Here is a 24,940-nt window from a genome sequence, read left to right as displayed (position 1 = left end):
AGCAGTATGTTAGGTGACTCGATAAACTGCTTTAATGGTGGTGATTAAAAGATAAGTGTTAGCCGGTAGAACTGGTGTGCTTTCCTGTTCTTTAAATAGTACAGTGGAATTTCGTGCAACCACAAAATCAGCAGCCAGGATCTTATCTGAATATCTCCATCTGAAATGGACTACCTGATGTGTTGCTCCGATTATCTATTGCCTTCTAATTTCCATGAAAAGGTTGTCACTAAGTCATGGGCTGTCAGCATATTTTAGGATGAGCTGAGTTTAACCTAACCCAGTCAACTCAGATTTCATGCCACTATTCTGAGCTGAAATCTGGCCTTGGATTTGATACTTATCAAAGACAATGCGATACATTTATTAAATTGTTTGCTTATCACTTTCTCTGGTGAATAATTTGTTACTTTGAACAATTAAAGTTCCAGAGGGAGAAGAAGGAGGTTTAAAAAAGATAGCTTTTTTTGGTAGTCATCCAAGAGAGCTTTAAGAATGACCTGAAATGGTTGTATATTCTTTTGTTTTCTGATATAAGGTGAGTTTTTCACTCCACTTGCATATTCCTGTGTCCTCATAATGGTTTTCCTACAGCCATATCCATGTCAAACTAGTCAAGTATAGTATCAAACGTAAAGAAAGCAATATCAATTGAGCAAAAGCATGTGATCGGTTTGAAGATTGGACAGAATTTGAAAACTAGGAAAGAATGATGGCCAAAAAAAAGGGGAAAAAAAGAGAATGAGAGAAAGCTAGCCAGAAGTGTAGACACAGATGGTAAGAGTTTCTATACATAGTTTAAAAAGAAAATGTTAATTTAATGAGTATTGGTCCTATCAAAAATGTTTCTTAACATTTGTTAAGAGATAGCAGAATGATTGAACAGGTATCATGCATAATGTTTCACCATAGAAGATACAATTAATATCCTATAAATCAGGGGAAGGAGCTCAGAAAAATTACAGTCACCAGTGAAGTGGGACTGAGTAAAGCTTTGGAGCTTTTGGCTCATAAGTGCTCAGGTAGGCTTCATCTCAGTGTCTTGCAAGAAGTGTTGAATGAGATAGTCCATCTATTGGTTTTAATTTTGCAAAACAACTCAAGATTTGAGGTCCCATTAGATTGAAAAATAGAAAATGCCACCCCTTCATTGAAGAAATAAGGACAGAAAACAGGGCACTCCAAGACAGTTAGCTTAACATCTGACACAAGAAAAGTGTTGAAAACTATTATGAAAAAGGATTCAGCAGGCATTTTGACAAGTTCAAAGTAACCAGGCATTCAACATGGTTTTGTGAAAGGGAGATCATTGGCCAATTTTTTGGTGCTCTTTGAGGAAATAATGTGCTGTGGATAAATAGGAGTCACGAGATGTACAGATATTCAGAAATATTTGATAAAAGGTTAGGAGAATCTCAGGATGTTTCAGAAAATAAAAGCACATGTTGTATGGGTTGCATGTTGACATGGATAGAAAATTGCTTTGAAATAAAAAAGCTCTTTGAGAGTTTAATAATGGCAAACACCACCTCCAGCCTCCCAGATTGCCTTGGTCCACTACAATGTGTCTCCTGTTGCAACAGGCCCACAGCAGGCGCTGTCGCCCTGTCCCCACACTCATCCCTGGAACATCTGGATAACAAGGACACCTACATCAGACTCGTATTTATTGACTTCAGCTCTGTCTTCACCATAATCCAATAAAACTCATCTCCAAACTCTCCTCCCCCTCTCTACAACTGGATCCTCTACTCCCTGACCCACAGTCCATAATCAGTAAGGATAGGCGACAACATTTCCTCCTTGATAATCTCCACACTAGTGCCCCACAAGACTTCATACTCAGTCCCTTACTTGCCTGTTTACACACTCTCAACTGTATGGCCAAGTTCATCTCGTAACTCCATTTTCAAGATTGTTGATGACAGATCTGTAGTGAGTGGAATATTAAACAATGATGAGACAGAATACAGGAAAGAGATAGAGAGCTTAGTGGCATGCTGTAAAGACAACAATCTTTCCCTCAGTGTTAGCGAACTGAAGGATTTGGACATCGACTTCAGGAAGCAGAGTTGAGGAAATGCCTTGTCTATATCAGTGGTGCTGAGATGGAGATAGTCAAAAGCTTCGAGTTCCCTGGAGTAAATATCACAAACAATCTGTCCTGGCCCATCCACTTTGCTTTGGTTAAGAAAGCACACCAACGCTTCTGTTTCCCCAGAAGGCTAAGGAAATTCAGCAAGTCCGCAATGGCTCTTACCAATTTTTACAGATGCACCATGGAAGGCATCCTATCTGGAGCTTGGTATGGCAACTGCTCTGCCCAGGACTATAAGAAACTACAGAGAATTGTGAACACAGCCAAGTCCATCACACAAACCAACCTTCTGTCCATTGATTCCATCTATACTTCCTGTTGTCTTGGAAAGCAACCAGCATAATCAAAGATCCCTTCCACCCTGGTTATACTCTCCTCCACCCTCTTCCATTGGGCAGAAAATGCAAAAGTTTGAAAACACATAGCAACAGTTTCAAGAACAGTTTCTTTCCTGCTGTTATCAGACTTTTGAATTGACTTCTCTGTAACTGTAACAATATTCTACATACAGTTCTATTACCTTAATGTATTAATGTGAGGTATGATTTGTCTGGTAGCACGCAAAACAATACATTTCACTGTATTTCGGTACACGTGACAATAATTGATGAATTCAAATCATAAAATTGGCTGCCTCACATAAAGTAGAGAATAAGTATAAATGGGTCTTCTTCAGTTAGTGGTGTGACCTCAAAGGTTTGTAAATGACTTGGATGAAGGGGTAGAAGGTGTGGCTGCCAAATTTGCTGGTGACACAAAGATATTGGGAAAGTCATTTGTGAAGAGACACATGGAGGCTACAAGAAGATATGACTAAATTCAGTGAATGGGTAAAGGTGTGGAAATTGAACCTATGGGTTTTCTAATGTGGAAAGGCTAGGCTTGTGTCTGCTAAAGCTTTTAGAAGAATGAAATGGCTTGATTGAAACACAGACCTGAGGGGACTTAACAATATAGAAATGGAGAGGATGTTTTTGCTATGGGAGAATCAAGAACCAGTGGTCACTGTTTCAAAATAAAACTTTGCCCCATCTAAGTAGAAATCAGGTGAATTTCTTTCTCTTGAGGGTTGAGAGAATGAGTGGTCTGCTCCTGCTCCTTGTTTGTTTGTTTGTCCATATGTAACTGAATTGTAAGAGTTAATCTGTGCTACACAGCCAATCAATGTTGCACACTTGTTTGCCTGTGCGAAGCTATCTGACTGAGTGGTCCAGGTTCTGAAATGGCCACAATGTACATAAATTAAGAAGAATTCAAGAACTGTTTCAAATACTGATATGCTGTGGTTCCTTCCACATCATGATAATTTGTAGAACTTGGACAAGAATAGAATAGAGCCCAACTGAGGCGTGACTTCTTGCCTGTGGAATTATATGACTGCTGATTGATTTTTCAGAAAAGGAGAGAAATATAAGTTGAGGGACAGGTTCATGAGAACAAAATTTGAGTGGTATCTAGTGGTCAGTTAGAGAAAGCTGGAAAGGAAGAGGAAGCAAGCACGCAACATACAACCGAAAATATCTTTCAGTGCTGCATCTTTAAGAGGCCAATCGGATGGGAGCCTAAAATGCTTTGTAATCCTCTGGAGGTTTTACAATAGATAGCCTGCTGAATAATGACAGTTTGAGAACATGTAACAATGTCAACATTAGCAACAAATGTGTGTTCAGAGACTTTGATTATATCTGAGCTATGGGTGTGACTATTAATATAAATCTTGTGAAAGGTTAAAAAGCTTAGCTTCAGGGATGAGATCTATTCATTTTAAGGATGTCAATGACTATTGGAGAAACTGTTGAGAAAATGAAACACTGAAGTGTGTATCACACTGTTCATCTTGTCAAAAATGAAAACCGCTGTAAATACCTTCTATCTTTTTAGACTTTTTCACATAGTCATAATATTCCAAAATGAATATTTTTTGCCAGCGCATGGCCAGTTTTTGCACAGCAATGTCTCAAATAGCAAAAAGCGTTTTTTGGTTATGTGAATTGAAGAATATACATTTGAAATTGTGCATTTGATATAATCTGTGGCTTCCTGAACCAGCTGATGGAACTGTAGTTTTATATTTTATTAGAAGATTAGTATCTTTGCAAGTGCAATACTATGTGGTGGTGCAGTCATGTGACAATTTATATTCTGCTCAAGTATTTGAAGGGGCTACAAGCCCACAGAGTTATGACCATGCCGAGTGCGCAGTACTCAGCAAGATTCATGTATAAAACAAATGAAACCAGTAATCTGTACAGAATAGTCCAAGTGTCATTTTGAAATTCAGTGAAGAAATATCATCCAGCATAGCTCTCAAATAAGTACAGTTTGCTTGCTGGAAGCATTCCAAACTGACAAGGGAAGTCATATTACCTCAAGTATTCAGATTTCCAAGAGATTGCTAGTGATGTGAAAGACTCCCTTTTCCAAATTAGGACACTGGATTTGAGTCAAGTGAGAGAAAGGAGAGCATGTCTTAAGTTACAGCAAGGGCAAAGGTGTAAGTGGGTCCCAGGGATCTGTATTGAGTTCTTTCACATGCCTGATAATTATCAAGAATCTAAAATAGTTCTTCCAATATAAAGTAATTAAAGCTAACAGCACACGAGAATCAATCGTAGACTGAGGATGTAGCCTAGATTTTTTTTTAGGGTTTTCTTCAAGACACTTGAGGATGAATGAAGTTCACTATGGAGAAATGCAAGGTATTCCGTGTTGCAAATTAAAGGTTAAAACAAAACACTTTGGATGGTGTAGGACTTGTCAACGTTTGTGAGTAGCTCCTATATTGCTTACTATGACGAGCAGTTCAATCTGTAAACTAACTTATAACTGTATTGACAAATTACACCGAGTTATCCAGATCTCATGCAGAGGTCGGATTGCTGAGTATAATTTGTGTAACTATGATACAAGGTAGTGAAATTGTAATGTTGATTCTTCTTGTCAGAAGGACTGGATAGAACTGAGTTTTCAGTTTCCAAGGTGCCTGTGTAAATGGGGTTAAAGCTTTCCATGGTCATAAATGGGAGAAAGAAAGTGTGTATAAGTCATGTTTATTCTGTTCCTTTTATTTGATGGTTCTATATTCCCAATTTATTATAATTATTCCATTTTTCAACATAGATTACTCCATGCCAATCAAACTGATCATATCTACTCTTTGCTGTCCAACCCAACAGTCCAAGTAAAATACATCCTTTCCCAGTGGACATTTTCTCATTTTTTTGAAATTGGCATTGATAGTTTGAGTAGGTAGATTTGAAGGAGAAAAAGGATCTTTTTTGAAAAAAATCCGAAATAGCCAAGCTTATAAGTCTCTGATGTATTGCACCTGGATGAACTGTGAGTGCTTGGCCCTGTATTTTCCAAGGGCATGTAAGAACATAAGAACTAGGGGCAGAAGTAGTCAATACAGGCCCCCTCAAGTTTGCTTTGCCATCAAGATAAAATCGTGACTGATCTCACCTCAGCCTCAACTCCACTTTCCCCCCCTTCTCCCCATTACCTTTCAAGTTGTTACTAATTAAACATATGTCCATCTCCTCCTCCAATTTATTCAATGTCCAAAATTTGCTGTATTCTGGGACAGTGAATACCACAGATTCGCAATTCTTTGAGAGTAGTAGTTTGTCCTCACCTCTCTTTTCAATTTGTTCCTCCTCCTCCTGAAATTATGACCTCTGGTTCCAAATTGTCCACATGAGGAAACATCTGTATTTACTTTTTCAATTCACCTTTGAATCTCATATACCTCAATTAGACCACGTGTCATTAGAAACTCTAGAAAGTATAGGCCTAATCTGCTGGAATGTGAGAACTGTGTAACCAATGGCTACAATTGAGAAAATCACCTTGAATCTGGCAAGAACAGTTGAATAATACACCCTATAAACAAGTTCTGGGACATATTTGAATGTTCAACGTTAATATCAGGCTGGTCAGTCTGAGCTGCACCTGGTGCCTGAGGACATTGCAGATTGTACAATTCTTGCATTCCTTTCACACATACATTTGAACGTCACGAGATCCTGTGATATAGTGCTTTTGGAAAGGGGGATGGGGAATAGGTTCGCTCTGATGTGTGCCGATGATTATATTGCAGTATTTCTGATTACAGATGGCTGGATCTGCTCACCTGAGCTGAGGAGGTCTGGTATCAATGTGAGAACAGGGCTTATGTGACATGCAGTCTTATATGGTGTCTGCTTGTTGCTGGTATTTGGAGCAGTGTCCAGTACACTAAATGCTGCAGCAGTGTTGTTACTTGCATAGAGTCTTACTGCTGCAAATGTCTAACCTAGTGGAGAACTGGATGCTGAGATTGGCAATTCCAGATGGATCGTCTCGGTCAGAAAAGGCGGATGCTCTACTTCCGTTCTAAATCCTGTGCAGCTGAGATTTCAGGTAAACTTGAGTTGAATTTTGCAGAGCAGTTGCAGTTTGCCAGCTGCTGTGTTTAATACAGCTGGTGCTTGATGTCATAGCAAAACGTAACCTAACTATTTGTGTTTTAACACATCACCTAAAAATCAACAGATGTGTACTTGAAGCAAATGCAAGTTGTTGCATAATCATCTGATAAACAGCACCATCAGGATGATATTGCTGGCATTTGATGATCCACGCAATGCAATGAACTGATTAACTCATGAAGTACGAGTTTGCTCTTTGTGAGTGCTGCTGTATGATGCAGTGTGTATCTAACTGTTATGCCAAGAACATATGAAGTAGGTTTCTATATGCCACAGAAATAAAGGACATGGTTTTCACGCTGTCGTCTCTGGGTAAAATGTTTTTCTACAATATCTTACTCGATAGGCATGACCTTCACTGATTTACAGAGGCCTGCACCAAGAGTTTTGGTAAAATAGCTGGTGTGAAGTGGGTTTAGAAAGAGAGAAAAGCAAGACCTAGTGAGCAGAAGTGCAGTGATCTGGAATTCTAATCATATTGAAGATTTTGTTATGTGTATATCCTGCCTGTTTAAAATTTTAGAGACAAAAAAAACTAGATGCTGGAATCCAAGGTAGAAGAGCAAGAGGCTAGAAGAACACAGCAAGCCAGGCAGCATGAGGAGGTGGAGAAGTCAACGTTTTGGATGTCACCCTTCTTCAGGACTGGGGGTTGGTGTCAGGGGAGCTGCAGTTGGCCAGAGGGGGGAGGGAAACATTGTGGTAAAGTAGGGATAGATGAACATGGTGGAAGGAAGAGTTGATCATAGGAATGGAAGCGGGGGGCTGGGAGGGAGATTATTTGAAATCGGAAAACTCAATGTTGAGTTCTCTGGGCTGTCGGCTGCCTGAGCAGAAGGAGCAACCACCAAGCTTTTCTTTATTTCCTGCAGGTGTGTGAGATGTTGATACAATGTAATTTTAATATGTAAACCTGTAATTTGATGAAACAGCAGGATCCATTGTCTGTAGCCCTCATAGTTTGACTTATTTTTCTAGTCGGTTGCAAAGAATTGTTTGGTAATCTCTCAGACAGTGAGGACAATTAATTATGAAGAAAGGTCACGAGACCCAAAGTGTTAATTCTGATTTCTCTGCACAGCTGCTGCCAGACCTGCTGAAATTTTTCAGCATTTTCTGATTGTGTTTCTGATTTCCAGCATCCGCATTCCTTTGGTTTTTCTTTTGTTAAGACAGTAAGGATGTATTGTTATTGGGTGGAGAGAGTAAAATATGAGAGACAATGTGGAAAATTGCCTTAGTATGTCCTGTCCAGAAAGACAGAACAAATACAACCCAGAGAATTATCACTCCGTCAATCTCCCCTCAATCTTGGGGGAGAAGGATGTTTGATGATCTATGCAAGCATGTTATTTTTTTAAAATTTTTGTTGGTTTTCTGATATAAATTTATTTTATTTGGATCTGAAGACTTGGTCAACAATGCAAGTTCATCACTTACATGTAAGCAGGAATCATTAGAAATGGCACATGATCCCATATTTCTTGGAACCAGGAAACATACTCTGATCTCCTTTAGCATCTGAATTTTTTGTGCACAACTGATTACTGCAATTTTTTATGTTGAAGTGGAGTATAGCTGGCATTAGTTGCTCATGACATTAACAGAACGCAGTATCTGGAGCCATTTTACGAAAACTGAGAAGTTTATGAAATTTTGAGTGTTTATCGAATATGATTTCGTTTTGTGATTTTGGTTTGTTAAAATGAAGCAGAATGTTAATGCAAATAGAGCATAGGACCTGTGGGATCATGTTCAAATAATGCCTGAAATTAGTGAGTGGTGAAAATAACCTTTTTATTCAGAAATAACATGTAGCACAAGTTCGAGGCGGCAGTAAAATCCCGAAATACAGTTCCTACACTATCCTTTTTAGTCACAGCTCTTACATATCTTAAAATTTCATAACTATGATACTACGTTGTTTTATCTACAGTATATAAAGTTTTGAGGGGCTTCTTTCTTGGGAGACAGGAGATGGGTTAAAACATGCTAAATGCTGGTTGCTCCTCGTGATAGGACTAAGAGTGTTTGTCTGGTCTGCTTACATAATTAAGAGGTGTCAGTTCTTTTGTCTTTCAAGTCAGTAAACGTTAAGCCTATATGCTCTAAATATCTTCGAAAAATAATAAAGGATATTAAACTAATTACTGCAGCTGGATTGTGAGAGATGTTTACTGTTTACCGGTTGGGTTTGATTCATTCATGCTGTTTCACTTAAGCACTGTTTTGACAGTTAGTTTCTTAAAGGGATAACGGCCCAGTTAAAAGCTATTTAACAAGTACAGTACATACTAGTTAGGGAAACTGTTTGGTCTTTCTGGTCCAGGAGATGGTTGGTAAGAGCTGATTAATATTATAACATTTTGTGGAAACATGATGGCTGGAGAGACATGATGACGGGGAAGGTATTGTTCTGTACATTACACATATTCAGAGATAAACACTGCTTGTAGGCTTGTAGGCTGATAAGATGTGAAAATGCAGTAATGAGTTTGAAAGAGTTGTTTTAAATTTGGCCTATCTTGTAGTAAAATATTCTACAGAACCGCGGTTTTATGAATGAATGAAACCATATTATGGTAAGCAGTTATGAATAAATGAACTGGGAATGTGGTGTTCACTTGTGAGTGGGTTAGTAAAGGAGTTATGAATGAATAGATATAAAGCGCTTGTGAGTGGGTTAGTGATGGGACCCAGAATACAATTTTTCACAGACCCTTGTGCTCGGCATTTGTATTCCACGTGTCAACATTCAAACCTGATCATCTTAGCGGCCGACATGTAGGATATCGAACAGTATAGCATAGGAATAGGCCCCTCTGCTCACCAGGTCTGTGCTGAGCATGATACCATTTTTAAACTAATCACATCTCCCTGCACATGGTCTATACCCTCTATTCCCTGCCTGTTCATGTGTTTGTTTAAATGTCTCTTAAATGTTGCTATCGTATCTGCTTCTACCACCTCACCTGGTAACATATTCCAAGCACTCGCCAACCTCTGTGTAAAAAAAAACTTGCCTTAGCCATCTTCTTTAAGCTTTCCCTCTCTCACCTTAAAACTGTGTCCCTTAGTATCTGAAATTTCAACCCTGGAGAAAAACCTCTGAATGTTCACTCTATCTATGCCTCTCAATTTCATATACTTATATTAGGCCACTCCTCAGTCTCTGATGCTCTCGTTTGTCCAATATCGTATCTAATCGACTCCAGTCCAGGTTAATCGGGGCGACACAGTGGCTCAGTGGTTAGCACTGTTGCCTCACAGCACCAGGGATCCGGGTTTGATTCCCACTTTGGGCAACTGTCTGTGTGGAGTTTGCACATTCTCCCCGTGTCTGCGTGGGTTTCTTCCGGGTATCTGGTTTCCTCCCACAACCAAAGATGTGCAGGTCAGGTGAATTGCCCATAGTGTCAGGGGTAAATGTAGGGTAGGGGACTGGGTCTGGGTGGGTTACTCTTCGGAGGGTTAGTATGGACTTGTTGGGCCGAAAGGCCTGTTTCCATACCTTAGGAAATCTAATCTAATCTTTTACATCCTCTCCAAACATCCTTCCTATAGCGTGTAATAACCAGAACTGCACACAATACTCAAAATACGGCCTAACGAAGGTCTTCATGTACCTTCCTTGCAGCTCTTCATACTCTACGTCCTGCAAGGACTTAATCCATTCTCCCAGTTCCTTTGCCTGCGTTGCAAGTGCTCAAATGATGCTACCTTCCAAAATAGTGCTGCTGACATGTCTTTCTTCTTCTATCAATGTGGTTTCCTGCCCACTGTGGTTGACAGGGCTCTCAACCACATCCAACCTATCACCCATGCTTCCGCCCTTGCCTCCTTTCATCACTCAACAGCATGATCGGGTCCCCCTTCTCACTTTTCATTCCACCAGCCTCCACATTTAAAGGATCATTCTTCGTAATTTCAGACAACTCCAGCAGAATGCCACCACCAAATGCATCTTCCCCTCGCTTCCCATCTGCATTCCGCAGGGATCGTTCTCTCTAGTTCATTCATCGACCACTAACACCACTCCTTCTTCCCGTGTAACTGCAGAAGGTGCAACACCTGCCCCTTTATCTCTTCCGTGCTCATCATTCAAGGGCCTAACCAGTCTTTCCAGGTAAAGCAGCATTTCACCTATACCTCCTCCAATCTTGTGTGTTGGATTCGCAGATGCTGGAGGTTAGAGTTAAGAGTGTGGTGCTGGAATATGGCCTACTCTACATTGGAGAAGCCAGATGCAGACTAGGCGGCTGCTTTGCAGTACATGAGCACGCATGACCCTGACCTTCCCGTAGCTGGTCATTTTAACACAGCGTCCTGCTGGCATGCTACAGTGCTCCAGCAAATCACAGTGCAAACTGGAGCAACAACATCTCAACTCCAAACTAGGGAATTTAGAGCCTTTTGGACTTAATATTGAGTTCAAACTGTGAACCAATACCTATTCCCGTCCTTTCTTGTACCTTAACTTGTAACATTTTCTGTCATCATGTCCTGTCTCCCCTCCCTCACCTCAGTGGGACTGGCTCTTTCAAGTCTGGCAGTTAGATACACCATTGTTCTGCCATTGTCACATTCTTAATCTGAACTATCAACATACTTTCTCCTTCACCACCTCCAACTACAGTATAAATGTTGCCCCCTCCACACCACTTCAGCTCTAATGAAGAGACATCTAGACTTCAACATTAGCTTGCTCTCTCTTCAAGGATGCTGTTTGACCCACTGTGATCTCCAGCACTTTTGTTTTCTGACTAAGGTCTTAATCAGTTGCAGCATGACTTGCTGAATTGTACACTCAATACCGCAACCAATGAAGGCAAGCTTACCACATTTTGGACTTGTATCGCCACTTTCAGGGAACTATGGACTTGGACTCTGAGATCCCTCTATACATCAGTGTTTCTCTGGGTCCTGCCATTTACTAGATACCTCTGACATCCCAAAATGTTTGTCCGAATTAAAATCCATCTGCTATTTCTCTGCTTAGCTTTCCAACTGATCTATATTCTGTTTTATCCTTTTGACAAGCTTTCTTAACTATCCACAACTCCATGAATATTGGTGCCATCTGCACACTTACTAATCAGACAACCTACATTTTCATTTTCACTCAATCCTGATGAAGGGCTTTTGCCTGAAACGTCGACTGTCTTGCTCCTCGGATGCTGCCTGTCCCACTGTGCTTTTCCAGCACCACTCTGTCGATTCTAATCTCCAGCATCTGCAGTTCTCACTTTCATTTACCTACATTTTCATCCAAGTCATAATATATATTAAACAACACAGTCCTCATACTGATCCCTGTGGAACACCACTGGTCACAGATGTCCAGTCTGAAATATACCTCTCCACAACTACCCTCTGACCAAACCAATTTTGCATCCAACTTAACAACTCACCATGGATCCCAATTTTCTGGACTGGCCTGCTGTGAACGATCTTGTCAAATGCTTTAGTACCCTCATTATTTTCCCTCCCTCAAAAAAACTCCGTTAAATTTGTGAGGCAAGACATCCCCAGGCACAATGCCACACTGATTATCCCTAATAAGTGTATTCTTTTCCCATCTTTATTGATACTCAGCTGAGACTCGAGTAAAATACGACATTTGGGAAAGGGAAAAAAAACCTGCTGTCCTGAGAACGCTGATGAAGTGAGGTGGCTGTTTGGAATTTTCATACACTGTCATTGGTACCGTCATTGTAACCATGTTTTACTCCTGGAAACTTCAGTCAGGGAACAGGATGAGATTCTGAAGGGACAAAATTTAGGCAGGAACTTAAAAAGGAAGTCTTCGAGGGTAGTAATATCTGGATTATTCCCAGTGCTACGAGCTAGTGAGGGTAGGAATAGGAGGATAGAGCAGATGAATGCATGGCTGAGGAGCTGGTTCATAGGAGAAGGGCTCGCATTTTTGGATCATTGAAACCTCTTCTGGGGTAGAACTGACATATGCAAGAAGGATGGATTGCACCTGAATTGAAAGGGGACTAATATACTGGCAGGGATGTTTTGCTAGAGCTGCTCGGGAGGATTTAAACTGATAAGGTGGAACCCAGGGATGTAGGGAGGAAAGAGATCAATCTGAGACTGGTCCATTTGGGAAAGGGAGCAGGTAAAACAGTCAGGGCACAAAGAAACAAACCAAGATAGGACTCATAAATTAAGCTACATTTATTTCAAGAGGCCGGACAGGAAAGGCAGGTGAATTCTGGGCATTGTTCGGAACATGGGACTGGGATATCATAGCAATTACAGAAGCGTGGCTCAGGGATGGACAGGACGGCAGCTTAATGTTCCAGGATAAAAACGCTACAGGAAGGATAGAAAGGGAGGCAAGAGAGGAGGGGGAGTGGCGTTTTTGATAAGGGATAGCATTACTGCTGTTCTGAGGGAGAATATTCCTGGGAATACATCCAGGGAAGTTATTTGGTGGAACTGAGAAATAAGAAAGGGATAATCACCTTATTGGGCTTGTATTATATACCCCCTAATAGTCAGCGGGAAGTTGATAAACAAATTTGTGAGGAGATTTCAGTTATCTGTAAGAATAATAGGGTGGTTATGGTCGGGGATTTTAACTTTCCAAACATAGACTGGACTGCCACAGTGTTAAGGGTTTAGATTGAGATAAATTTGTTAAGTGTGTACAAGAAAATTTTCTGATTCAGTGTGTGGATGTACCTACTAGAGAAGGTACAAAACTTGACTTAGTCTTGGGAAATAAGGCAGAGCAGTTGACTGAGGAGCACTTTGGGGCCAGGGACCATAATTCTATTAGTTTTAGAATACTGATGGAAAAGGATAGACCAGATCTAAAAGTTGAAGTTGTAAATTGGAGGGAGGCTAATTTTGACAGTGGTAGGCAAGAACTTTCAAAAACTATTTGGGGCAGATGTTTGCAGGCAGAGACAGCTGGAATGAGATAACGAGAGTCCAGAGAAAGTGTATTCCTGTCAGGGTGAAAGGAAAGGCTGGTAGGTGTAGGGAATGCTGGATGACTAGAGAAATTGACGTTTCGGTTAAGAGAAAGAAGGAAGCATATGTCAGGTATAGATAGGAGAGATTGAGTGAATCCTTACAAGTGTATAAAAAACGGTAGGTGTATACATAAGAGGGCAATCGGGGGGGGTGAGTGCAAAAAGGGGACATGAGATAGCTTTGGCAAATAGAGTTAAGGAGAATGCAAAGGGATTTTATAAATACATTAAAGACAAAAGAGTAACTAGAGAGAGAATAGAGCTGTCAAAGATCAGCAAGGTAGCCTTTGTGTGGAGCTACAGGAGATGGGGGAGATATTCAACGAGTATTCATCAGTGTATCCTGTGGAGAAGGATATGAAAGATACAGAGTGTGGGGAAATAGATGGTGACATCTTGAAGAATGTCCATATTACAGAGGAGGAAGTGCTGGATGTCTTGAAATGCATAAAAGTGGATAAATCCCCAGGACTTGATCTGGTGTACCCTAGAACTCTGTGGGAAGCTAGGGAAGTGATTGCTGGGCCCCTTGCTGAGATATTTCTATCATCGATAGTCACAGGTGAGGTGCCAAAGGTTGGGTAACATGCTACCACTATTTAAGAAAAATGGTACAGAAAAGCCAGGGAACTGTAGTCTGATGAGCCTAACGTCGGTAGTGGGCAAGTTATTGGAGGGAATCTTGTGGGATAGGATTTACATGTATTTGGAAAAGCAAGGACTGATTAGGGATAGTCAGCATGGCTCTGTGCGTAGGAAATCATGTCTCATAAACTTGATTGAGTTATTTGACTGAGTAACAAAGAGGATTGATGAAAGCCGAGCACTGGACGTGATCTTTATGGACTTCAGTAAGGCGTTCAACAAAGTTCCTCATGGGAGATTGGTTAGCAAGATTGGATTTCATGGAATACAGGGAGAACTAGCCATTTGGATACAGAACTGGCTCGAAGGTAGAAGACAGAGGGTGGTGGTAGTGGGGGGTTGCTTTTCAGACTGGAGACCTGTGACCAGTGGAGTGCCACAAGAATCGGTGCTGGGTCCACTACTTTTCGTCATTTGTATAAATGATTTGGATTTGAGCATAAGAGATATAGTTAGTAAGTTTGCAGATGACACCAAAATTGGAGGTGTAGTTGACAGCGAAGAAGGCTCCTTCAGATTACAACGGGATCTTGATCAAATGGGCCAATGGGCTGAGAAGTGGCAGATGGAGTTTAATTTAGATAAATGTGAGGTGCTGCATTTTGGAAAAGCGAATCTTGGCAAGACTTATGCACTTAATGGTAAGGTCCTAGGGAGTGTTGCTGAACAAAGAGACCTTGGAGTGCAGGTTCATAGTTCCATGAAAATGGAGTCACAGGTAGATAGGATAGTAAAGAAGGCATTTGGTATGCTTTCCTTTTATTGGTCAGAGTATTGAGTATAGGAGTTGAGAGGTCATGTTGCAGCTGTACAGGACGTTAGTTAGGCCGCTTGTGGAATGTTGCATGCAATTCTGGTCTCCTTCCTATTGGAAAGATGTTGTGAGACCTGCATTGGTTCAGAAAAGATTTACAAGGATTTTGTTAGGATTAGAGAATTTGAGCTATAGGGAGAGGCTGACTAGGCTGGGGCTGTTTTGCCTGGAGCGTCGGAGGCTGGGGGATGACCTTATAGAGGTTTATAGAATCATGATGGGCATGGATAGTATAAATAGACAAAGTTTTTTCCCTGAGGTGGGGGAGTCCAGAACAAGAGGGCATAGTTTTAGGGTGAGAGGGGAAAGACATAAAAGGGGCAACTTTTTCATTCAGAGGGTTGTGTGTGTATGGAATGAGCTGTGAGAGGAAGTTGTGGAGCCTGGCACAATTGCAACATTTGAAAGGCATCTGGATGGGGATATGAATAGGAAGGTTTAGAGGGATATGGGCCAACTACTGGCAAATGGGCTTAGATTTATATCAGATATCTGGTAGGCATGGATGTTTTGGACCAAATGGTCTGTTTCTGTGCTGTACATCTCTTTGACTCTATTTAGGAGTCTTCATGCATATGTAGTGGAAAAGGTAGTGTACAAATTTAGATGGTAATTGGGAATGCAAATGGAATTTTGGCCTTTATTTTTAAGAAAATGAAGTTTAAAAATTGGGAAGTCTTGCTTAAATCATGCAAGGCAGTAGTCAGACCACAATTTTGCTCCCTTTATCTAAGAAAGATATACTGGCATTGGAGGCAGTCTAGACTAGGTTCACTTGGTTAATATTGGGTATGGAGGAACTGTCTTTTGAGGAAAGATTGAATAGGTTGGACTTGATATTCATTGGAGTTTAGAAGAATGAGAGGTGACCAAATTAAAACATATGAGAGTCTTCGGCCTTGACAGAGTGAATGCAGAAGGGTTGTTTCCCTTTGTGGAAGTTGAGAGTGTGGTGCTGGAAAAGCACAGCAGGCCAGGCAGTATCCGAGGAGCAGGAGAATTGACATTTTGGGCAATAGCCTTTCATCAAGAATGTGGGCTTGTAAGCTCTTGGCCGCCTCGGCTCAAAAGCCTCATTTCTGATGAAGCGCTGTTGCCCAAAACATTGATTTTCCTGCTGCTTGGATGCTGCCTGGCCTGCTGTGCTTTTCCAACACCACAGACTCAACTCTGATCTCCAGCATCTGTAGTCCTCACTTTCCCCTTGTGGAAGTGTCTCTGACCAGAGGGCATAATCTCAGAATAAGGAACACCCTTTTAAAACAAGAGATTAGGAGACATTCCTTATCTGAGGGCAAGGAATTTATGGAATTCTTTACTGCAGAGAGCCTCATTTCTGATGAAGCGCTGTTGCCCAAAACATTGATTTTCCTGCTGCTTGGATGCTGCCTGGCCTGCTGTGCTTTTCCAACACCACAGACTCAACTCTGATCTCCAGCATCTGTAGTCCTCACTTTCCCCTTGTGGAAGTGTCTCTGACCAGAGGGCATAATCTCAGAATAAGGAACACCCTTTTAAAACAAGAGATTAGGAGACATTCCTTATCTGAGGGCAAGAAATTTATGGAATTCTTTACTGCAGAGAGCTGTTGAGGTTGTAGTATTAGGTATATGCAAGGTTGAGACAGATAGACACGTGTTTAGTTAGTCAAGGATTCCAGAGTTATGGGGAAAAGGCCTAGAGTTGAGGATATTCAGATCAACCATGATCTCATTGAGTGGCAGAGCAGACAATGGGCTGAATGGCCTGTTTCTGCTCCTGCATTTCATGGTCCGTGTACACTTGATTGCACTTGCACTTAGACTTCTTACGTGTCAATAAAGAGTGTCTTGGTGAAAGGATAATGGTCCCTGTGGAGTTATTTCAATGTTAGCTTCCTCACCAACAAACCTTCAAAGAGAGCAGTAGATGTGATCTATATGGACCAGTGAGGCGTTTGACAAAATGTGCTGCTGGAAAAGCACAGCAGGTCAGGCAGCATCCAAGGAGCAGGAGAATCGACATTTCTGGCATAAGCCCTTCTTCAGGAATGAGGAGGGTGTGCCAAGCAGGCTAAGATAGAAGGTAGGGAGGAGGGACTTGGGGGAGGGGCGTGGGAATGCGATAAGTGGAAGGAGGTTAAGGTGAGGGTGATATGCCGGAGAGGGGGTGGGGACGGAGAGGTCAGGAAGAAGATTGCAGGTCATGAAGGCGGTGCTGAGTCCGAGGGTTGGGACTGAGATAAGGTGGGGGGAGGGAAATCAGAAAGCTGGAGAAATCTGCATTCATCCCTTATGGTTGGAGGGTTCCCAGGCGGAAGATGAGGCGCTCTTCCTCCAGGCATTGTGTTGCCATGGTCTGGCGATGGAGGAGGCCAAGGACCTGCATGTCATTGGCGGAGTGGAAGGGGGAGTTAAAGTGTTCAGTCACGGGGCGGTTGGGTTGGTTGCTGCGGGTGTCCCAGAGGTGGTCTCTGAAACGTTCCGCAAGTAGGCGGCCTGTCTCCCCAATGTAGAGGAGGCCACATCGGGTGCAGCGGATGCAGTAAATGATGTGTGGAGGTGCAGGTGAATTTGTGATGGATATGGAAGGATCCCTTGGGGCCTTGGAGGGAAGTGAGGGGGGAGGTGTGGGCACAAGTTTTGCATTTCTTATGGTTGCAGGGGAAGGTGCTGGGATTGGAGGTTGGGTTGGTGGGGGGTGTGGACCTGACGAGGGAGTTGAGGAGGGAGTGGTCTTTCCGGAACGCTGATAGGGGAGGGGAGGGAAATATATCCTTGGTGGTGGGGTCTGTTTGGAGGTGGCGGAAATGAAGAAGGATGATACAATGTATCTGGAGGTTGTTGGGGTGGTAGGTGAGGACCAGTGGGGTTCTGTCCTGGTGGCGATTGGAGGGGCGGGGTTCAAGGGCGGAGGAGCGGGAAGTGGAGGAGGTGCGGTGGAGAGTATCGTCAACCATGTTTGAGGGGAAATTGCGGTCTTTGAAGAAGGAGGCTATGTGGGTTGTTCGGTTTTGGAATTGGTCCTCCTGGGAGCAGATGCGGCGGAGGCGAAGGAATTTGGAATATGGGATGGCGTTTTTACAGGGGGCAGGGTGGGAGGAGGTGTAATCTAGATAGCTGTGGGAGTCGGTCGGTTTATAGTAAATGTCCGTGTTGAGTCGGTCGCCCGAGATAGAAATGGAGAGGTCTAGGAAAGGGAGGGAGGAGTCTGAGACGGTCCAGGTAAATTTGAGGTCGGGGTGGAAGGTGTTAGTAAAGTGGATGAACTGTTCAACCTCCTTGTGGGAGCACGAGGTAGTGCCGATACAGTCATCGATGTAGCGGAGGCAAAGGTGGGGGATGGTGCCAGTGTAGCTGCGGAAGATGGACTGTTCCACATATCCGACGAAGAGGCAGGCATAGTTGGGGTTTGGAGGAAATGGGAGGATTGGAAAGAGAAGTTGTTCAGAATGAGGACCAGTTCAGTCTGTCGAAGGAGGGTGTCAGTGGAAGGGTACTGGTTGGTTCGGCGGGAAAGGAAAAAGCGGAGGACTTTGAGGCCTTCGTGATGGGGGATGGAGGTGTATCGGGACTGGATGTCCATGGTGAAGATATGGCTTTGGGGGCTGGGGAAGCGAAAATCATGGAGGAGGTGGAGGGTGTGGGTGGTGTCCCGAACGTAAGTGGGGAGTTCTTGGACTAAGGGGGACAGGATCGTGTCGAGGTATGCAGAGATGAGTTCGGTGGGGCAGGAGCAGGCTGAGACGATGGGTCGCCCAGGGCAGTCAGCTTTGTGGATTTTGGGCAGGAGGTAGAAACAGGCGGTGTGGAGTTGTGGGACTATGAGGTTGGAGGCGGTGGATGGGTGATCCCCTGAGGTGATGAGGTTATGGATGGTCTAGGAGATGATGGTTTGGTGGTGGGAGTTGGGGTCATGGTCAAGAACGCAGTAGGAGGAGGTGTCCACGAGCTGGCGTTTAGCCTCAGCAGTGTAAAGATCAGTGCACCAAACTACCACCGCGCCTCCCTTGTCTGTCGGTTTGATAGTGAGGTTGGGGTTGGAGCGGAGGAAGTGGAGGGCTGCACATTGCGAGGGTGAGAGGTTGGAGTGGGTGAGAGGGGTGGACAGGTTGAGGCGGTCAATGTCGCGGCGGCAGTTGGCTATGAAGAGATCAAGGGCGGGTAAGAGGCCAGCACGGGGTATCCAGGTGGATGGGGTGTGTTGGAGGCGGGAGAAGGGGTCGTCAGAGGGTGGGCGAGAATCCTGGTTAAAGAAGACCTCTCCGCCCCCACCCCCTCTATGGCTATCATTCTCACCTTAACCTCCTTCCACCTATCGCATTCCTAACGCCCCTCCTCCAAGTCCTTCCTCCCTACCTTTCATCTTAGCCTGCTTGGCACACCCTCCTCATTCCTGAAGAAGGGCTTATGCCAGAAACGTCGATTCTCCTGCTCCTTGGATGCTGCCTGACCACCTGCGCTTTTCCAGCAGCACATTTTTCAGCTCTGATCTCCAGCATCTGCAGTCCTCACTTTCTCCTAGTTTGACAAGGTTCCCCATGGGAGACTGATTAGCAAGGTTAGATCTCATGGAATACAGGGAGAACTAGCCATTTGGATACAGAACTGGCTCAAAGGTAGAAGATAGAAGGTGGTGGTGGAGGTTTATTTTTCAGACTGGAGGCCTGTGACCAGTAGAGTGCCACAAGGATCGGTGCTGGGTCCTCTACTTTTTGCCATTTATATAAATGATTTGGATGCGAGCATAAGAGGTACAGTTAGTAAGATTGGAGGTGTAATGGACAGCGAAGAGGGTTACCTCAGATTACAACAGCATCTGGACCAGGTGGGCCAATGGGCTGAGAAGTGGCAGATGGAGTTTAATTCAGATAAATGCAAGGTGCTGCATTTTGGGAAAGCAAATCTTAGCAGGACTTATACACTTAATGCTAAGGTCCTAGGGAGTGTTGCTGAACAAAGAGACCTTGGAGTGCAGGTTCATAGCTTCTTGAAAGTGGAGTCACAGGTAGATAGGATAGTGAAGAAGGTGTTTGGTATGCTTTCCTTTATTGGTCAGAGTATTGAGTACAGGAGCTGGGAAGTCATGTTGTGGCTGTACAGGACATTGATTAAGCCACTGTTGGAATATTGCGTGCAATTCTGGTCTCCTTCATATTGGAAAGATGTTGTGAAACTTGAAAGGGTTCAGAAAAGACTTACAAGAATGTTGCCAGGGTTGGAGGATTTGAGCTATAGAGAGAGGCTGAACGGGCTGGGACTGTTTTCCCTGGAGCGTCGGAGGCTGAGGGGTGACGTTATAGAGGTTTACAAAATTATGAGGGGCATGGATAGGATAAATAGACAAAGTCTTTTCCCTGGGGTCAGGGAGTCCAGAACTAGGGAGTCCAGAACTAGAGGGCATAGGTACGTGTATGGAATGAGCTGCCAGAGGATGTGGTGGAGGCTGGTATAATTGCAACATTTAAGAGGCATTTGGATAGGTATATGAATAGGAAGGGCATGTAGGGGTATGGGCCGGGTGTTGGTAGGTGGGACTAGATTGGGTTGAGATATCTGGTCGGCATGGGCAGATTGTACCAAAGGGTCTGTTTCCATACTGTACATCTCTGACTCTATGACTCTGTAACCCATTGACACGTGGACTATGTCACTATATAATTGCAATTTGGAGATATCAACTGTAACTGAATCTGTGAGCATTGGATTCAGCCACTTAGGCACTTGTTTTCGATTTCAGTGACATCATGTCCATCTAAATAGATGCTGTTGACATGGGATCTCCCTTATGCTCAAGTCTTGCTAGCAGTTTTGTTAGTTACCTCAAGAGGCACATCTTCAATGGAAAGACCACTAACCTCTTATCCCTTGCAAATTTTCATTGTATATGTCGATGACAAATTTAGAATATATCAGTTCACAGCTGCATCAAAGAATTTCTTTACAATGCTTAATAAAATCATTCCTGCACTCAAAATTACTGTTAAAATGGAGAATCAAATGAGCTACCTTTACTTGATGCATCTGTTGAGACAGCTGAACTAATGTCTACCAAAGTCCTATGTTCACCAGTCAATGTACACATTTGGATTCCTACAGTTGCGCAATCTCTGCTCAAAAGACCATCCCTCCATACCCAGTATCAACTGAGTGATCCTTCTCTAGAATGCCTACAATTCTACAGATCAATCTTATTGGCAACCTTGTGAATCAGGCATAGCCATCAGGTCACCACAGAAGCTTGATGCTGAAGTAGAGTATATCAAACTATCCTGCTTAATAACTGATACCCTGATCAAGTCATCACTTGTTACATATTATGAATATTCATTCACCCTTCGTGGTACCCTCAGAAGAGAAACATGTATCAAAAATGTGAACCATAGTTGTCTCACACTGCTATTATGTAGCAAATCCATGCCAGAAAGATGTGATGCTTTCCACACAACTGGATAATGTAATATATAGGTTCCTGTGATGGTGTGATGACATGTATATAGTGTCCCAATGACTGGCAGAACCTATCAATCAGCATGCCCATTGACCATTTGCAGCTGACAGCATGCTGATCATGCTCCACCAGCCCCGGCTTGCCAGTCTTAGAAAGTTATATCCACTATTTGATATGATTCTGCTGTTGGAAATTGTTTATTTAATAATCTGGACTTTGGTAAGAGTTATGCTGGAGACAAATTTAAGATCATCAGCAGGGCTTGCAGTGTGATGCATTTGTGCATTCTTATAACCGCGTACTACCCAGGCCCTGTTTTAGTTAAGCAAAAGGTGTTTGTTTGTACATTGCATCTTTGTTTAAAAAAAAAAGTTATGAAGATAATGAAACTCTGCTGCAAACCCAAGGCAGAATTAACTTGCTTGCCCTGAGAGTTAAGATTGTCAGTTAACTGCTCTTGCTGTATCTCAGTGCCAGTGATGGCCCAACTCATCAGCACCCTGTCTCATCCAACATAAAATGGTGTCTCCCTGTTCAAGAGTATTTCTGGAATATGAGTTCTGATGAGTGTGAGATGAAAAGCGTCATCTTCCAGTTTAATTTTCGCAATGATTAAGTTAATTGAAAACACTAATGGAGTGAGTCATGAGTACATTACCTATGACGGATTATAAACTAATATTGATGGTCTAAATGGAGATATGTCCATTGGAAAAAAGTATTTTAAAATCATAAAGTGGTTTGTGAGAGTACTTAAACTCCTTAATTCTTGTTTTCATTTGGAATTTGAACTTCTTTGATGTATTTGGCTGCATTCCATTATAGCAAACATTTATTACCTTTAGACTTTTAAAAATATACATATATTGAGCAACTTGTTTTTATAATTTCTGCTCTCATATTTGAACAAGTGAAGAAAGCTCACAGTAGAGCCATACTGCATTAACTTAACTTAATTATAAATATGTTGTTCTTTGAGCCTTTTTCCTACCTGGTTGATGATTTGTAACTACATAACTGAAAATAAATCTTTTTGCTAAGAATGGTCATCTTACTGAGGTGTTCTGAAGAGCCTGCTTACATATTGAAAGCTGTGACAAAATCCACAAAATTACAAAAATGTCATTTGCGTTTTAAATAAAACACAACTCCACTTTATTAAAGTTTGCAACTGCTGTTTGTGGATCTTTTATAAGATTCCACAATCTGGATCCATATCTACCTCTTTGTCATAAAGTATTCAGTTATTCCTTGGGCACATCCTATCTATGTCTCAAGTTTCGTTCAATATATTTTTAAAAATATATTGCTCATGGATAAATGGACTTATAAACCATGAAGGAAGTATACCTCTGTCTGTCGTTACTAGTGGAGGTATTTGATATCCTAATAGAATCCCTACATGCAGCAAGAGGCCATTTGGACCATTGACTCTGTACCACCCTCCGAACAGCATCCAGCCAGACCTGCCCTCATCTCCCCCCACCCCCCTCCCAAAGCTTGTATTTCCCATTGCCGATCCACCTAGCTTCACGCTTCACATCTTAGGAGAAAACTGGAGCCCCGGTCAAAACCCATGCAGATGCAGGGAGAATGTGCAACTCTGCTTAGGTAGTCACTCTTGATTGAAATTGAACCCTGGTTTGTGGCGCTGTGAGGTAGCAGTGCTAGTCACTGTGCCACTCTGGCTTTGTCTAAAGTTTTATATGTATAATTTCACATGCTATGCACCTTCATGAGGTGCATCATAACAGTAAAAATGGACTATGTCTTCTCTCTTGGTTGTTTGCACTTCTTTGCTTGTTGAAGGTTGTGATGTTGAAGTGCGTGAGATAGAAAATAGAGATTCAAATATATTTCGAATGGCTTGAGAGAATGACAGAATTGTTAAAGTAACAAAGGTATTGAAAGTCTTGATTATATCTTGCTTTTTTGTAGTTTTCAGAGTCAAACTGTTTTATGTATTTTCATTTGCAGATGTGAAAGGTCCCCCCACACACAGACTATCATGTGGTCAGTCTCCATACACTGAAACAACCTGGGATCAGAAATATTGCATGCTGACTGACAACCAGATGATCCTTCTGAATAAGGAAGAAGAGGTAAGATTTAGCTGTACTGGTAACTATTTTTTGCCAGATTATTGCGTATGTGTTTCCAATATAAGCAGTCGCTGAGCAAAATACCTTTATTTCTGCTAGAGCTAGCTTTTGATGTACAGTATTCAAGAAAATCTACAATGTTGTGGAACATAGCCAAACTATTTTTAATAATGAATTTCTTCAGAATATCGTTGCCTTAACTGACCTCCTTTCTCTGACTTTTGCAACATTTTCCTTTGAGACAAATACTAGAAAATGCACTGGGCAGTATTGAGTAAGGATTCTAGTTCTTGGTTACGAAATGCAGCCAGTCAGTGTGTCATGTTTCTCACTAGTTCTCTGTCCTTTAAATGAGTTGAGTATTCAGAATGACTCATGTACAGAGTTTACCACATCAAGGACATAAACAGAATCTGTTGTCATAATTCCTTTTGTTTCTGTTTGTTTTAAACAGATGTTTTAAAAAATAATTAATTGTTATAACTGAAAATTGCTTACTTTGGGACTACTTTCTTTTGAACGATAGAATGAATGATTGGAGAAAGCCATTCTGTGCAACCTCATATAAAATTATCATAGATTGGCAATGGCACCCATACATTCACATTTTGAATTATGTTACTGAAGTGGAACAGAAAGTTAAGATCACTCATTGAGCTACAAAGCTGAATAAAGAGTCCAGTTTTTTCAGATAAAACTTCTCAATCAACCAATCTAATTTTATCATGAGTTTAAATTCATTTTTGACCTTCTTAAGTTAGTGTGTTGATACAGTCTAAAATCCTTTCTCAAAATCCTTCTTAGGCTGTATCAACGCACCAACTCAAGAAGATTAAAATTGAATTTAAACACATGATAAAAGTGTATGCATTAGTTATCATTGGTTGCAGGCACTAATTGGTGATAGCATTGGAGTTGACCATTTGCTAGATAGTTTGGCAATTTGTGACATTCAGTTGGGAAACTAATAGGATCCTTCTTGTTGGTCTGCAGAATGTCTGCAAAATTTATGCATTAATGGGCAGAGTTTCCACTGTTCACAGCATAATAAATTATCAAAAAATCAGTTCAGAGTGTGCATGTAGTATATAACTTATTCACTTAATGTGCCTGATTGGAGAACCAGGATGGAGTGGATGAGATATACATGATTGGCAGTGATGCTGAACTTACTGGATATGTGAAGGAAGGCAAAACTTGAATTTAACATATCTATGTTACAAACAGAGTACTGCACCAAATTTAAAATAACAATCTTTCATCCCTTCTGAATTTATTTGAGAAATTCCATCTGAAGTGTTCTGATGAGCTGTTCTTGTGTGGGCAAGTTACCACAAAACCATGGCCATTTCCTTTGAGAACATTTACAGTTTATCAGAGATGGAAAGATT

The 24,940-nt window shown here is 42.0% G+C and overlaps 1 protein-coding gene across 9 annotated transcripts in view; it reads left to right on the top strand.

Moving 5' to 3' along the window:
* rasal2 (RAS protein activator like 2) overlaps positions 1-24,940 on the top strand; it is a 393,387-nt gene that overhangs the window by 141,264 nt on the left and 227,183 nt on the right. For 7 of the 9 annotated variants that reach the window (XM_043699987.2, XM_043699988.2, XM_043699991.2 and 4 more), the window contains one exon: positions 23,425-23,549. In XM_043699987.2, coding sequence (XP_043555922.2) covers positions 23,425-23,549 — 125 coding nt within the window. Of the gene's footprint in view, positions 1-6,339; positions 6,500-23,424; positions 23,550-24,940 lie in introns of those variants that run through there. The other 2 variants (XM_043699989.2, XM_087990908.1) reach the window with 2 other exon arrangements.

The sequence above is a fragment of the Chiloscyllium plagiosum genome, unplaced genomic scaffold (assembly GCF_037043375.1).
Source record: "Chiloscyllium plagiosum isolate Xiang-an unplaced genomic scaffold, Cpla_swu_hap1 HiC_scaffold_9, whole genome shotgun sequence".
Taxonomy (NCBI): domain Eukaryota; kingdom Metazoa; phylum Chordata; class Chondrichthyes; order Orectolobiformes; family Hemiscylliidae; genus Chiloscyllium; species Chiloscyllium plagiosum.
Note: the sequence above shows the minus strand (reverse complement) of the source record. Positions and strands in the feature narration are given on the sequence as shown.